At 41.2% G+C, this 16,236-nt stretch overlaps 1 protein-coding gene across 2 annotated transcripts in view; it reads left to right on the top strand.

Annotated features, from left to right (window-relative positions):
* ALDH7A1 (aldehyde dehydrogenase 7 family member A1) overlaps positions 1 to 16,236 on the top strand; it is a 57,179-nt gene that overhangs the window by 30,012 nt on the left and 10,931 nt on the right. For both annotated transcript variants that reach the window (XM_089676166.1, XM_089676088.1), the window contains 7 exons: positions 928 to 1,005; positions 2,298 to 2,395; positions 9,056 to 9,097; positions 13,067 to 13,161; positions 13,249 to 13,333; positions 15,499 to 15,605; positions 15,710 to 15,826. In XM_089676166.1, coding sequence (XP_089532292.1) covers positions 928 to 1,005; positions 2,298 to 2,395; positions 9,056 to 9,097; positions 13,067 to 13,161; positions 13,249 to 13,333; positions 15,499 to 15,605; positions 15,710 to 15,826 — 622 coding nt within the window. The remainder of the gene's footprint in view (positions 1 to 927; positions 1,006 to 2,297; positions 2,396 to 9,055; positions 9,098 to 13,066; positions 13,162 to 13,248; positions 13,334 to 15,498; positions 15,606 to 15,709; positions 15,827 to 16,236) is intronic.

Here is a 16,236-nt window from a genome sequence, read left to right as displayed (position 1 = left end):
CACACAGGTTAAAATGCCAATTAGAGGTTAATGTCCCACATCTGTGGCTTTTTTAAATTGCAATTTGTACACCCACACCCCCACCCCCACACCCCCCCACCCCCCCCCCCCCCCCCCCCCCCCACACACACACACACACACACACACACACACACACACACACACACACACACACACACACACACACACACACACACACACACCCTCATCTCCACACACACACACCCTCATCTCCAAACACACACACACACCCTCATCTCCAAACACAGGTGGTCACGAGACTCCCTGTGTTTGGAGATGCAAGTGGCAGCCATGTTCCTGAGATTCCATCTGTAAGTAGCACAACAGCTGAATGTCCAGTGGCAGTCAGACCAAAGAGGGGCACATTAAATGTGTACCACTAGAAGACAGATTTTATGTTTTTATGCATTGTTGGAAAATGTTGGCATATTTACCCATGTGAATATTGACTGATGGTAAGGTATTATGTCCTTAAGAAGTGACTATATACCACAAAACGCTGAGACCTAACCTACCCCAGTTGAAATGTCATAACATGTTGTTTGCCTGTTAAGAAATTGTATGTATATATGTATGTATGTATGTATGTATGTGTATATATATGTATGTATGTATATATATATATGTATGTATGTATATGTATGTATATATATATATATATATATATATATATATATATATTGCAGTTTGTTTGAATGTTTACATGTGGCACTTCTTGCGTGAGAACTAAATTTTTCTCCGTTTTGTGTATAAAAATAGTTTGTAGTCTGTGGGTGTACTAATAGTACAGTCCCGGTTTTTGATTCAATAGTTATTATATGCAAATAGTTGCCATAACTGTTTTTATGTTTTAGAGTGCTTACATGAACTTGAAAATTGGTTAACCTAGTTTATTGCACTTTTTAGAATAATTGCTCAAGTTCTAGAAGACAATAATCTGCCTGGTGCAATCTGCTCCTTGACCTGTGGTGGCGCTGACATTGGGTGAGTTAATCTTTTCTGATGTCATTTCTAGAAGGTTTCATATTTCTTTTGTGATAAGCCAAGAACCTGGGTCTCAGAAGGAACCTGGGAGTTCAGCATGCCAACTAGCCTTTTTAAGGCAGTAAACACATACAAAGCATAAATGTAAAATGTCAAATGTATTAGGCAGGTGATTAAATAGTTATACAGTTATTATATAGTTATACAGCGCAATAAAATAGATGGCATTGGATGGAAGATGGCATGTTACCTCCCAACAGGTATTCTCATTGGGCCCTGCTTTGTAGTGATAGTTTAATGGAGAATTTAGCAGGAGATGCCTGACGACATATGAAGCTCGGCAAAAGGTATGTAGTTGTCTTGTTGGGCTGAAAACACTAAAATTGGCAGATATGAATGTTGGTGTACCTTGAAAGAGATGCTACCCATACAATGTCATGTACCCACTGACATAAGTTCATCATTACCATTAGACCAGGAGGCATTTCTAGTCTTTGAAGACGGTGTCATAACCGTTTTTGGATTTTTTTGTTCTGTAGCAGACAGGTGTTTGCACCCCTTGCTGTGTTATGAATGTGCATTCCTGTGTAGTATTAGTGTACATACTGTACTTGCGCATTTGAAGTAATGTTCTTTCAGAAGATGCATCATAGCTTTATACAGTATGTACTTGCTATTTATTCTTTAAGGAATGAAATTTTAAAAAGTTCTGGTGGATGATTTGGTAGTTTGACACGTATATCTAACAAATGGTAAAAGTAATGTTACTTCATAACTCTGTCTTTTGCGCTGTTTTTTTTTCTGGAAGACAAATTCAGCAATGTCTTCTGTTAATTTATTATACAGTACTGCCTAGTAATTTAGGCATGCCTAGCCTTCTGTTTGCACTATGCGTTTCTGATATGTATTTTTTTAGGATTGTAGATGAGATACTACTGTATATAAATATTATGGCTAAATTAAAATTCTTACTAGGCTAAAGTGATATTTCTACTCTTCAAGGAATATGGCTGAAAAAATATTGAAGCGCTGTAAAAATGCAATTGATTTGTTGTCAAATGCAAGCTACTCATGTAATATATTCCAACTCCGCCCAATTATTTCCTCAATCATTTTTTCATTAGTCACTCATTATCAGCCACCAGCCATCTGAAGGACATTCCCATTACATATAGGTGGTAATCTTGCTCAGTCTGCCGTATCTATCCTATTCCCACATTCTCTTATAAACCATTCTGTATGTTGTACCTGTTTCAGATGCAGGTTGTGACTCTTCTGTGCTATTCTTCTAGCAATGCTATAGCCAAGGATGAGAGTGTGGATTTGGTTTCTTTCACTGGCAGTACAAATGTGGGGAAGCAAGTGGCTCTGAAGGTTCAAGAAAGGTTTGGTGAGTTTTATTTCATGGGAAGCTGTCTCTTCTTTAGAAGGGACCTATAATGTGTACAAGAGGGCTATTATGTTCTGCTTGCATATGCACAGTTTAGGTTTATACATACTCTGTACATGCCTTAGATGTGCTTTATTTTTGTTTTAAAATGACCAGCAGGCAGGTTGGGTTGCTACCCCAATGGTCACAGCGGTGTCTTAGGGGTTCATGTATAACGGAAAGCAGTTATAGCTATATGCGATCTGTTGCACAGCACTTTGCTATGCACATTGTGGCCCAGCCATACATAAAAATCAGCCCACCGTGTGTAGCCAACACATCTCCATGGAGCCTTTTGATTGAAGGAAAGCCAGTTATGTGACTTTGACAGGTCACATTAATAAGCTCTCCTCTGGGCTTCTCTTTACATACAGAATGTCTGTATTTTTATTGGGCTCTGCGGGCTTTAAAGTCTAAAGCCAGTGGAGCACATTTATCCATTTGCCCTCTGAAAGATTTGGTCCCCTTCATGACCAGGCCATTTTGTTTGCTATTTTGGCACTGTTACTTTACCCAGTTCCCCATCCAGCTTATTTGACATATGCACATGCGTGCCTTGGGGGGGGAGTGGGGGTGCGGCAGTTGTTGGTGAGCTGTGTTCCTTTGGACTCAGCGCATCACCGATCAGGGTAAACAGCCAATGTCGTTGGTTCTTTACCATGTGATCAGCTGTGATTGGGCACGGCTGATCATATGTAAACAAATGCCAGTTATCTGCATATCCTTTCCTCAGCGGTGTGACAGCAGGGGACATTTCCACTGATTATCAGTGCAAACTCATCAGTGCACATCAGGGAAGGAGAATTGCTTATTTGCAAAATTTTATAACATAAACTAAGGTGTGTGGGTTTTTTTTTTTGGAAAAAAAATGGGGGAGGCCTTTTTTGTTTTAGCAAAAAAAAAAACTCCATAGTGATTATATACCACTAAAAGAAAGCTCGGTCTATAAAAAAACTAAAATTTCATATGGGTATGGTGTTGCATGACCACGCAATTGTCATTCAAAGTGCAACAGCGCTGAAAGCTGAAAATTGGTCTGGGCAGGAAGGGGTGAAAATGCCCAATGGGCTAGTGTTTTCACAGTTGTGTGGTCATGCAACACTGTACACAATAAATGTAGTTTTGTTTTTTTTTTTTTTTTTTTTTTAACCATTAGCCGCCCGGCCAATGGCCGTTTGGCGGCTTCAGATGTGCTTCTCCATTCCGGGTGCACGCCATTTGGCGTGCTCCCGCACATGCGCCGTTTGCGGCAATGCAGAGCGGCGCAGCAGCGGGATCTGTCACGGGCCGTGCACCTCGGACACGGTCTATGACAGATCCGAGTACCGGCTCCCGTTGTTGGTACCATGTGACCTGCTGTGACCAATCACAGCAGGTCACATGACAGTTGCTTACAATGGATGGCTTCATTCATGCCATCCATTGTATACTAGTGCCTAGCTGTGAATGGTCACAGCTAGGCACTAGTATATGTCATGTCACATGTCATGTGATTAGCTGTGACCAAATCACAGCTAAGCACAAAAAAAAAAAAAAAAAAAAAAGCTGAATGAATCGATTTCATTCAGGTAAATGCTTGCTTATAGCAAAGTAATTCTTTGCTATAAGCAAATTGTGTGTAAAAAAAAAAAAAAATACTGATCACTTCCCCAAAGTAGTACAGTGTTACTATGGTAACATTGTACTACTTTGGTCATAGTAAAATATGAAAATTTTTTATAAAAAAAAATGTAATAAAAAATTAAATATAAAAAAAAAAAATATATATATATATTTTTTTTTCATACTGTCACCAGTCAGTGTCCCTGTTAACCGCCATGCCAGTTATATGATGACGCTGTACTGCACTGGTGACAGTATGTAAAAAAAAAAAAATAGTGAAAATAATTTTTTTAATTTTTTCATTTTCCGAAAAATTATGTCATAAAAATACAACTTCAAAAAGCTCGCCATGCCTCTTATGAAGTACGTCGGACTGTCTACTCTGCAAAAAGGGGTCATTTGTGGGATATCTGTACTGTTCTGACATTCTTGGACCTCAAGAAATTAGATTGGCTGTCAGTACTTCAGGATTGATCAATATTTAGATCTATACCATAGTTTGTGAACTCTATAACTTTCCTACAAACTAAAAAATACATCCTAATTTGGGTTATTTTCACCAAAGACATGTAGCAGAATACATCTCGGCCTAAATTTATGAAGAACAATTATTTATTTATAAACTTTTATAACAGAAACAAAGAAAAATGGGTTTTTTTTTTTTTCTAAACTTTTGGTCTTTTTTTGTTAATTTAGCAAAAAAAAAAAACCCCAGCGGTGATTAAATACCACCAAAAGAAAGCTCTAGTTGTGTGAAGAAAATGATAAAATTTTAGTTTGGGTACAATGTTGTATGTCATTCAAAGTGTGAGAGCGCTGAAACGTGAAAAATGGCCTGGGCAGGAAGGTGTAAAATTGCACGGTATTGAAATGGTTAAACAAACCGTTTTCTTTTGATGATATTTGATCACCACTGGGTTATTTTTTTTTTTTTTTTGCCAATAAATGAAAAAAGACCAAAACCTTTTGAGAATTTATTTTTTACTTTCTGCTATAAAACACATCCAATAATAAAAAGAAAATTAAAAAATCAAATTTCTTGATAAATTTTAGGTTAAAATGTATTCTGCTATATATGTTTGTAGATGCTATAACGTTTGCTCAAACCAAACTATGGTATAGATACTGGAATTTTTTATTTATTATTCTTTTCTTTTTTTACTAGTAATGGCGGCGATCAGCGACTTCTAGCAGGACTGTGATAGCACAGTGGGCAATTTGACACTTGATGAAAACTGACTAACTGCTACTGACCGCTCCAGTGACACTAATACAGTGATGAGTGCTAATAATACACACTGACACTGTAATGACATTGGCTGGGAATGAGTTAGCATTAGGGGCAATCAAAGGGTTAACTGTGTGCCTAACAGTGTTTTGGTGTGTTTACTGTGTGCCGATTTTACAAGAGGATGTGCCAGTTTTTATTCCCTGCTTTGCAAGGAAAGAAAAAACGGCACTTTTCCACTGACAGGACAGAGCTCTGGGTTTACATTCACAGAGCTCTGTCCCATCTTCCTCCTCACCGATCGGTGGGTCCTGGCCAGCAAGTATTAGGTGGGACCCGCTGATCGGCGAATGGAAAGAGCAGGATCACGTATAGCAGTCTTTGAAATTTCCACTCGCCTGCTCGCATTGGCGAGTGGAAATTATGGTGGGGGCGAGTGTGTCCCCAGGGCCATCTTATGGAGCAGGCTCGGAACTCTGTGCCGGATCTGTCACTCGTACTGGGAGCTATCAGACTGCTCAATAGTTGAGCAAAGGGAAGGAGTGTGTGCTGTGCTCTTTGCCTCCCCTTAGAGTGCAGTACCCAGCTCTGTGAGTGAACAACGAAGTGCTGCAACTTTGTGTGTGTACATATGTCTGTATGTAAACCTACATGTATGGGTGGTTTGCTCAGGTTCAGAATGATGTGGTTATTATAAGTGGTAGAATATGGGGCATTTGAGGTACTGCTGGGTTGGATAGTAGGTAGGATATGCTTGGTAGAGTTATGGTTTTGTGAGTGAAAGATTATGGAGGGTTATGGTTGTATGCAGTGCATGGTCTAAGTATGATGGAGTGTTTAGGGGGACATTGGAGGCCCTGATGTAATGTGGGGAGACTCTGGGGACCCTGATGTAATGTGGGTAACATTTAACCGTGTCATTTCATGAAGTAATTTACGAGGGTGTGTAGGGGTGTAGCAGGGTAGGGGTTGGGTGGGGCAACTGGTGGCTAGTAACTCTTAAAGCCTGGCTAGTAGCTCAGGGCTTGAAAGTTTTTAAGCCCTGACGTATAGCATACGTGATCGGACGCAGGAGAGCCACTCTGCCACCGTGCTCATACATGAGGTGGTTGGCAAGCAGTTATTTAGCACATTAACCCCTTCACGCCGACATAACACAAATATGTGGCCTCACAGAACTAGGCCTTTTTTCTTTTTTTTTTTTTTTTTTTTTTCTGTGGGGCCGCATATTTGCGTACTTGTCTTTGTGCTGGGAGCTCCACACAACTGCTCCCAGCAAAAAGACCAGGGTGTCAAGGAGAATCCCGGATCCCGTTCTAACGATCAGGACCTGGGACTCCCAATTCCAGGTCGCATGATCGCTGCAATGGCCTCCGATTTGGCAATCACAGTGATTTTTCATTGTACAGGCTGCCCCCCTTGTTGTGGTGGTTTGTTTTTTTTTTTTTGGTTTCTCTCTCTCTCTCTGAATGGAGGCGATACATTGTCTGTCTGTCGTCCGATCTCTCGCTCGTCCGATCTCTCGCTCGTCCGATCTCTCGCTCGTCCGATCTCTCGCTCGTCCGATCTCTCGCTCGTCCGATCTCTCGCTCGTCCGATCTCTCGCTCGTCCGATCTCTCGCTCGTCCGATCGTTCGCTCGTCCGCTCGTTCGCTCGTCCGCTCGTTCGCTCGTCCGCTCGTTCGCTCGTCCGCTCGTTCGCTCGTCCGCTCGTTCGCTCGTTCGCTCTCTCGATCTCTCGCTCATTCGCTCTCTCGATCTCTCGCTCGTTCGCTCTCTCGATCTCGCTCATTCATATATGTGGTAGTAATAAGAAACACCCCTAAATTTAAAATGAGTGTGGTGAGTGTTTTTTTTTTACCATTTTTGGGCCAGTTTTCCTTTTGATAAAAAAAATCAGGAGATATCCATTACCATTTGCCACCAAATGAAAGCCCAATTTGTCCTGAAAAAAAACCAAGGTATAATTCACCTGGATGTACAAAGTTGTGGTGATATTTACGGTTTTATTAACACATGTCAAAGTTAAGATTTGTTTTACCCTTAAGCATGAAGGGTATAAATGTACAATTTTTTTTTGTCTTCTTGCTCCACAGTATGGCCATACTCCTGCATTTTAAGCCTGCTTTCTTGGGCTAAAACAAAAATGATGGGGGGGGGGGGATATACTCTCACACGACCATTAACTAGGTACCATATCCTCAATTCTTGAGCATTATAAAAAAAACTAAGATGCCTTTAATGGTGCCATCACCATTGTCTATAAAAATATCAAATCTTTATTTGAATCAATTAAAAACAAAGTAAAAAATCATCCGTAGTACAGATTGTTGACATTGCAGTTTGCATAGTTCTTATGAAGAGAGAAACCATGTGATACATGAGTAAATCCAGCAGTTGGTTACAATTGAGTCTAATGGATAATCTTATCTGGTGTATCTCTAATTCTTTTAGGCCTAGTTCTCATGGATTTCAACTTCAGAAAAAAAGACTGAAGATTACTGTGTATCACAAGTATTTACAGCTGTCATTATGCCCTTTCATAAAGACTGAACATGTACAGCTATGTTACAGACAAGGAAAATTTACTGAAAACAATACTGTAGAGCATACAAATGACAGAAAATTACTTAACGGCCAAGAAAACATTCCACAAATATTACAGAACCAATTCTAAGTGGCATATAAATCACAGACCTACATTAGCGGCAATAATACCCAATACTACCAAGTGTAATAATAATACCCAATACAACCTCTGCACTTTGGAAGACCAGTACCTAAGACAACCAAAGACCATATTTAAGCAATCAACTGGAAAGACCTCTATGCAGAAAGCACATCCAATATTACAAATCTCCTCAGTCAGGTCTTCCCAGCCAAGGTCTCCCTAAAAGCCGGTCATAGACTGATCAACATTCCAACTCTTCCATACTAATTACTATCTCTAGTTGCTATTCCGATGACTTGATGTCTAGAACATGTATTGAAGACCTGCAAATTCATTAAGCTTATCTCCTGAAAAAGCCAACTTAGCATACCAAAGCCACATGACCAAATGGAGACTCTGTAGGGTTGATTTACTAAAACTGGAGAGTGCAAAATTGGGTGCAGCTCTACATAGAAACCAATCTGCTTGCAGGTTTTTGGTAAAGCTTAACTGAACAAACTGAAGTTAAGAGCTGAATGGCTGCCATGCACAGCTGCACTCGCCAGTTTTAGTAAATCGGCACCAATTTCTGGAAACTGGTCTACACTCATTCACCAGCTCTCTGAAGACAAAGGGCCAACTTAAATGCAATCTGTCACATTTGGCTTTAGTATACCAATGAAGGCAGGGAAGACTAGCTATTTTGATCGGAGGCAATCTTGGCAATGCAAACGTGGGCTCATAGCTCATAATAATCCCATGAAAATATATTAATTGCATATACTCACTATAAATATATATATTTTATGGGTTCATGCCATATCTTCTACTTTAAACACGCCATTAGTACACTTTAAAGAAATTTCTGCAAGTTTTAGCACTGCTCGATGTTTGCAGTGTCTAATACACTTGATGACTGGAGTTGAAGGGTGATTTTTAAAAGGGCTTTGAGAAAGCTGCTTGTCTAAAAAAAAAAAATTCTAAAAGTTCTTTAGATGCCTGTTGTATGTATTTACTCTTCAGAATAGATTTCAAAAGGTGAAGAGCTAGTAAGTAATTTCCTCTCAAAGCAGAAAAATTCTTCAGGTGCCAAATTGCCAAACATTAGGGAGACTAATATTCCGTGTTTTGTTTTCTGTAGGACGAAACTTACTTGAGCTTGGCGGAAACAATGCAATCATTGGTGAGTATAAAAAAAAAACCCGGTGAATCCACAGTGTAATGTTTTATAGGGTTTTGTCCATATTTCAGTGTTTACCATTTCTGCTTATCAATAAGGATAACACTAAAGAAAATAAAAAGTAACTGTGCACACGGTGTGTTCACTAAGTAGTAGCTAATTAGATTATTGTTGGGTGCTTCCGTCTTATATATTCAAGATTTGAGTGTAAATCAATGGGATTTACCATCCTTGAGGCATGGTGGTACAGGGTGCTCTGTTGGAATACTCTGTAACTTGATCTCTTGCCTAGGAGCTAATCAGTTCTGTGACTTGGGAAGTGCTGCTAGCTGTCACTGACATCTGCAGCACCCCTAGGAGGCCCATCCACATCATATGCGTTGGGCTGCACTGTATAGTCCTGCCTAACAGCCTCAATGCATAAGTGAGGCATTTTTTGAAAAAAAAGATGTGTGGGTTTTTTTTTTTTTTTTAATTCTATGACACACTACACTGCTGTGATGAATAAAGATGAATGCAATGTCATTTTTGTGAAATTTCAATAAAGTTGGGAAAAAAAGTGTGGTGTGATCAGCACCGCAGCCTTCACTATGCACACTGGCTGCCACAATATAACCTAGCTGTTGGTGTGAACAAGCCCTAATTTGTAGGACCTGACAAGTGCTGAAACTCTGTATTGTCTTAATATGGCTGAAAGGAGCTTTCTACATCACCTTTGTAATAGGACGCTGTGCCTAAAATGGTTAATATTGGCACATCTATTACACACAAAGGCAAATAAAATTTGAGGGTGTTCATTTAAAGGTTTAAATTTTATTTATTTGGCCCTTTTAGGCCTCACATTCAAAGTTTGGTGTACAGTCAATTCAGGCCTGGAATCTGTTTAATTTCTGCTTGATTTAACTAAAGAATTAACTGTAAAATGTATTTAATTTTTTTTTTTTTTTTAGAGTGATGATCTACACTCTCCGGCCACTTTATTAGGTACACCTGTTCAATTGCTTGGTAACAAATTGCTAATCAGCCAATCAGCAACTCAATGCATTTTGGCATCTAGACGTGGTGAAGATTACTTGCTGAAGTTCAAACCGAGCATCAGATTTGGGGGGGAAAAAGGGATTTAAGCGACTTTGAACGAGGCATGGTTGTTTGTGAAATACTCAGTCCAGCCTGTCTGGCACCAACTGCTGCTCTACTGGGATTTTCACACACAACCATCCCTGGGGTTTACAGAGCATGGTCTGAAAAAAGAGAAAATGTCCAGTGAGTTGTAGTTGTGTGGAAAAAAAATGCCTTGCTGATGCCAGAGGAGAATGGGCAGCCTGGTGGTGGTGGTAGTTGTTGGCACTATATAAATCCTGAATAATAACAACAGTTTGCGCAGCGCTTTACAAAATGAAGGTAGACATTAGTTACAATACAATTTGGTAGAAGAGGAAACAGAGGGCCCTGCTCGTTAGAGCTTACAATCTAGGAGGAAGGGTTGAGTGATACAAAAGGTAATAGTTGTGGGGGATGAGCTGATGGGGGAAATAAATGGCACTTTACTAAGTAGAAGTAGGATAGGCTTCTTTAAAGAGGTTTTCAGGGATCGTCTAAAGGTAGATAGATTAGGAGACAGCCGGACAGATTGGTGTAGGGAGTTCCATAGGATGGGAGAAACTCCGGAGAAGTCCTGAAGGCCAGCATGGGAGGAGGTGACACAGGAACTAGAGAGCAGAAGGTCTTGGGAGGATCGAAGAGAGCAGTTTGGTTGATATTTAGAGACCAGGTTGGTGATATGGCTGGGGGCAGAGTTGTGGATGGCTTAGTAAGTTTTTTGTCAGTATTTTGAATTTTATTTGTTGGGAGAGTGGAAGCCAGTGGAGGGATTGGCAGAGAGGGGTAGCAGACACTGAATGGTTGGTAAGGTGGATGAGCCTGTCAGCAGCATTCATGATGGACTGGAGGGGGGATAAAGGTAAGCCGATGAGGGAGTTGCAGTAGTCGAGGCGAGAGATAACCAGGGAATGAATTTGGAGCTTTGTGGTATCATTGGTTAAAAATGGGCGTATTCTAGAGATGTTGCGGAGGTTGAGGCGGCATGATTTGGACAGGTATTGGATGTGGGCCTGAAAGGATAGCTCAGAATCCAGGGTTACCCCTGGCATGCAGGGATGGGTTGATAGTGGTGCTATTGATCCTGACCAAGAAATCCGGGGAAGAAGCACGTGGGGGAGGAAATATTATGAGCTCAGTTTTGGATAGATTGAGTTTTAGGAAGTGATGTGACATCCAGTCTGATATGTCTGTTAGTAAATCAGAGATACGTGGGGAAACTGATGGAGTGAGCTGAGGCGTAGAGAGATAGATTTGTGTGCCATCAGCATAGAAATGGTATTGGAAACCATGGGAAGCCATTAGCTGACTCAAGGAAGAAGTGTAGATCGAGAATAGGAGAAGTCCAAGGACAGAACTTTGGGGGACCCTGACCTGTAAGAGGAGTAGGAGAGGAGAAAGTAGAGTTGTAAGTGACACTGAAGGTGTGGTAAGATGGGTAAGATTCAAACCAACAGAGACCCAGTAAATAGTTTTTTTGAGGAGGAGGGGGGGTGGGCAACTGTGTGAAAGGCAGCGGAGAGGTCCAAGAGCAAGAGTATAGTGACCATTGGTTTTAGCAGTCAGTAAGTAGTTTGTAATTTTTAGGAGAGCAGTTTCTGTGGAGTGTTGTGGACGAAATCCAGACTGAGGGGGATTGAGAAGGTTATTCTCAATAAGGTGGCAGCTGAGCCGGTTGTAGACTAGACGTTCAAGGAGTTTGGAGGCAAAAGGAAGTAAGGAGATGGGTCTTAGTTTGGCGGGGTCCAGTGTGGCTTTTTTAAGTACGGGGGTGACTAGCGCATGTTTTAGAGAGCTGGGGAAGATGCCAGTAGAAAGGGAGAGATTTGAAGATATGAGTTAAAGAAAGAAGGATAGAGCCGGAGGGTGAATGTAGTATTTGGAACAGGGTCCAGGGGACAGGTGGTTGGGTGGGCTTTAGAAAACAGTTTATCAGCCTACTCTATAGTAGCTGGGTTAAACAAGGAAAGTATAGTTTGTGCAGGTGGACAAGGAGTGTAGGGTGAGGGAGATATCTATACAGTGGAGATCTCTATTGTTGAAGTGATTAGTGATCTCCTGGGCAGAGAGTGAGTTAGTGGGTGGAAGTAAAGGACTAGGTAGAGTTAAAGGTAGAAAAGGGTTGACTGGGATTGTGTGAGAGGGTGTTAATGAGAGTGATAAAATAGGTCTGTTTAGCAGTGTGGAGACCAGATTTGTATTTTTGAAGGGAGGATTTATATTGGTCTTGCTGGGTCCTAGTCTTATGCCATAAACACTCCAGTTTTTAAGGCATCTGGTATTGTCTGTTTGCTAGAGCTGTACCGGTTGGGGCCTAATTCTGTGTGTAGTGAGGAGGGCCAATGTGTCCAGGGTGGATGACAGTGAAGTATTGTAGACAGAAGTGGCCAGGTTGGGGCAGGACAGGGCTGAGATGTTGTCAGACAATCTGTTGCTGAAAAAAGAAGAGAAGGGTTAAGATAACAAAGGTTTCTACGGGTAACTGTTTGGTAGTTGAAAGATGAGGAGGAAGCCAAGGAGAGAGTCATGCTAATAATGGAGTGATCAGAGAGAGAAAGAGGGAAGTTGGTGAGGTTGCAAAGAGTGCATAGGTAGGAGAATACAAGGTTGAGGCAGTTACATGCGTCCATTGTTTTAGGTCAAAAGTTCAACATGATAGGCAACAGTAGAGTCAGAATTTGGCGTAAACATGAAAGCATGGATCCATCCTGCCTTACATCAACGGTTCAGGCTGCTGCTGGTGGTGGTGTAATGGTGTGGGGGATATTTTCTTAACACTAGCAAGATGTACCTAATAAAATGGCTGGTGAGTGTATTTGTAGGTCACAAATCTGTGTTCAATCTGTAATGCACAAATCTGTCATCTGCTTGTAGTGTTTGAAGATGCTGATCTTAATTTGGTCACCCCATCAGTCCTGTTTGCTGCTGTGGGCACTGCAGGTCAGAGATGCACCACAGCCAGACGCCTGGTAGGAAAAATTTTGGCTTTCTTATGTGACTCTCATGACCATTACTGGTATTGTATTATGTCCTTATCCAGAATTCTTTGTCCATAGTTCTTGCATGAAAGCATCCATGATGACATTGTTCAGAAACTCTCCAAAGCCTATGCACAAGTGCGTATCGGAGACCCTTGGGAATGTGAGTAGTGTGGTGTGTTTTTTGTTTTTTTTTCTTTTTTAACCACTTGCCGCCCTGCCACTGCATATATACGTGTGCAGGGCGGCACTGGGGCGCAAAAGCACGTTTTAAAACGGGCTCTGCCCTCCCGACGTTTTTGCGGGCAGGGGGCGTGCGCGCTCCCGCCGACCTGTGGGTGACACAATTTGATCCCGGAGGGATCAATCATTCGATTTCAGCCAGTGATGTCTGGCTCAAATCGGATGATCGGTCCCTGTCCTATCCTGTCCTGTGTTGACAGTTACACAGGACAGGATATGATGTCATTCTTCTCTGCCTGGACACATTCCATTCCAGACAGAGAAGAAGACATACAAGTTGTGAGTAAAACGGCACATACCCACAGTTAGAACACTCTCTAGGACACATTTAACCCCCTGACCGCGCCCCCCCCCCCTTAGTTAACCCCTTCACTGCCCTGTCACCAGTGTCACTGATCAGTGAACCGATTTTTACTGATCACTGTATCAGTGTCGCTGGCGACTTCCGATAGTGTTAGCGCCCCTCCCAGATAGCGCCGGTTTGCCCACCAGTACACCAGTAATCCCATTTAACCCCTTGATTGCCCCCCCCGTTAACCCCTTCACTGCCCTGTCACCAGTGTCATTGATTACAGTGAACAGATTTTTACTGATCACTGTATCAGTGTCACTGGTGACTTCCGATAGTGTTAGCGCCCCTCCCAGATAGCGCCAGTTTGCCCGCTAATGCACGGGATTTTTTTTACCAAAAACATGTAGCAGAATACATTTTGGCTTAAATTTATGACTAACTTTGAGTTTACGATATATTTTTTATAGCTGAAAGTAGAAAATATTGTGGTTTTTTTCAAAATTTTCATGTTTTTTTTTGTTTATAGTGCAAAAAATAAAGTGCACAGGTGGTGTGATAAAAAGGACATAAATTTTGTTTGGGTACAGCATTGCATGACCGCGCAATTATCATTTGAATTAGTGCAGCGCCAAACAGCAAAAAAAGGCCTGGTCATTAAGGGGGGTAAATCCTCAGGAGTTCAAGTGGTTAAGGGAACATATTTAATAATAATCTTAAACCGGAGTTCCACTCAAAAGCGGAAGCTCCGCTTGTTTGCCTCGTACACCCCCCCCCCCCAATATGGCACCTTTTGGGGGTGAGGTGAGAGCGGGGGCCTGGTTTGGACTGGTACCCGCTCCCACTTCTGACTCAGTTTGCCACGAAGTTTGGCCCTCTCTTCCCTTCCCACAGTCTCCAGGGAACTTCCACAGGTCCCAGAAGACTGCCAGACCAATCAGGAGCCACAAGCTATCAAAGCTTGGTACCCACAGTTGAGATTTTGGTGCCGCGAGAAGAGGAGGACCGCGCGTGTGTGCACATTGCTGGACCCTGGGAAAGGCAAGTTTTTTGTGTTTTTATTAAAAGTCAGCAGCTACAGTTTTTGTAGCTGCTGACTTTTAATAAAACACACAATGGCTGGAGCTCCGCTTTAATTGTGAATTTGAGTGTTGTAACTGTTGCCGGAGATTCATTTTTGGATGTGTTTTTAAATTTTACTTTCTGTACCATAATCTGATGGTAGCACTTCCGTTGGAAGCTTATAAACTGTGAAAATAAATGAAAGGAGAAGTTACCTGAAGAGAATTTTAAGCAAATTTGTCTGTCTTCCTGTATGTATATAGATAAAACAAAGGAAAGATTTGAGGGGCTATGTTGGGCATACAATTTTTGCAAATAACATTAAAATTGAGTGTAAAGGCAAGATGATTTTCATTTTTTGGTAGAATGGCCAATGGTAAGAAATCGTGTTGGGGTTTTTATAGTTGTCTGTGTTTCCACTGGGGAGATTCACCCCTCTATTTTTCCGATGTCCAGCACAAGAGGTGAGGGGAATTCCTCCAGTGTAGACATGTTCTGGTTTCAGTTGTCTAAAACCAGACATTCCTCTCACTTTTGATGAAATTTTTCCTATCTATCTGTGTTTGAAAGCTGCATGGAAGCAAGATTACCCAATAAAAATGTAAAAAAAAAACACAAAAAACTTGAAGGGTTGCCATAGGGAATATCTCCAGTCTCTTTTTGCTTCTTTATATGTCAGGTCTTTTACTTTTTTCTGTGTATTTTAAAGACCATGTCTGTCTGGCTCTTTTCAGCTGACACGTTATGTGGACCTCTACACACTAAGCAGTCTGTGGAAATGTTCCTTTCAGCCATCGAACAAGCAAAATGTGAAGGTGGTACCGTTGTGTGTGGTGGCAAGGTATGTTGAAGAGAGATCAATATTGATGAACAGATAATGGTTTCATTATCAATAACGTTTTTTTGTTTGTTTTTTTTTCTTTTCCCCGTTTATACCTGACAAAGATAATTGATCGTTCAGGAAATTTTGTTGAACCAACCATCATGACTGGCCTTGCTCATGACTCCCCAATTGTTCACAAGGAAACATTTGCTCCGATACTTTACATTATTAAATTCAAGGTAAAATTATATTTTTTACTCTTTAGCTTTTAGTAAAGCAGACTTCTACTTAAAGCTCAACTGCAAGGGTTAAATGCAGCTTTTTGTGTAGAGGAATGGAAAAGGTTGTCATATGTAGGGTTGCACCAATGCCTTTTTTTTTTTTTTTTTTTTTTTTTTTTATCATTACGAGTACCACTACTTGTGCTCAAGAACTCACTGACACCGATCTCTTGTGGTGTGATTTGAGCCCATACAAAATGAATGGGCTCAAATCGCACTGCAAATTACATTTGAACAGGAATGCGGTGCGATTCCTGTCTGAACTATATGGGGTTCCCCTGTGGGTGCAGTGTGATTTGAGCCATACAAAATGGTGCAAATTGCACTGTGTGGGCAGAGAAACTGCATGTGCATCGGACTGGAATTGC

The sequence above is a fragment of the Staurois parvus genome, unplaced genomic scaffold, assembly GCF_062004578.1.
Source record: "Staurois parvus isolate SC_StPar_1 unplaced genomic scaffold, SC_StPar_1.0 ptg000004l, whole genome shotgun sequence".
Lineage (NCBI taxonomy): Eukaryota > Metazoa > Chordata > Amphibia > Anura > Ranidae > Staurois > Staurois parvus.
Note: the sequence above shows the minus strand (reverse complement) of the source record. Positions and strands in the feature narration are given on the sequence as shown.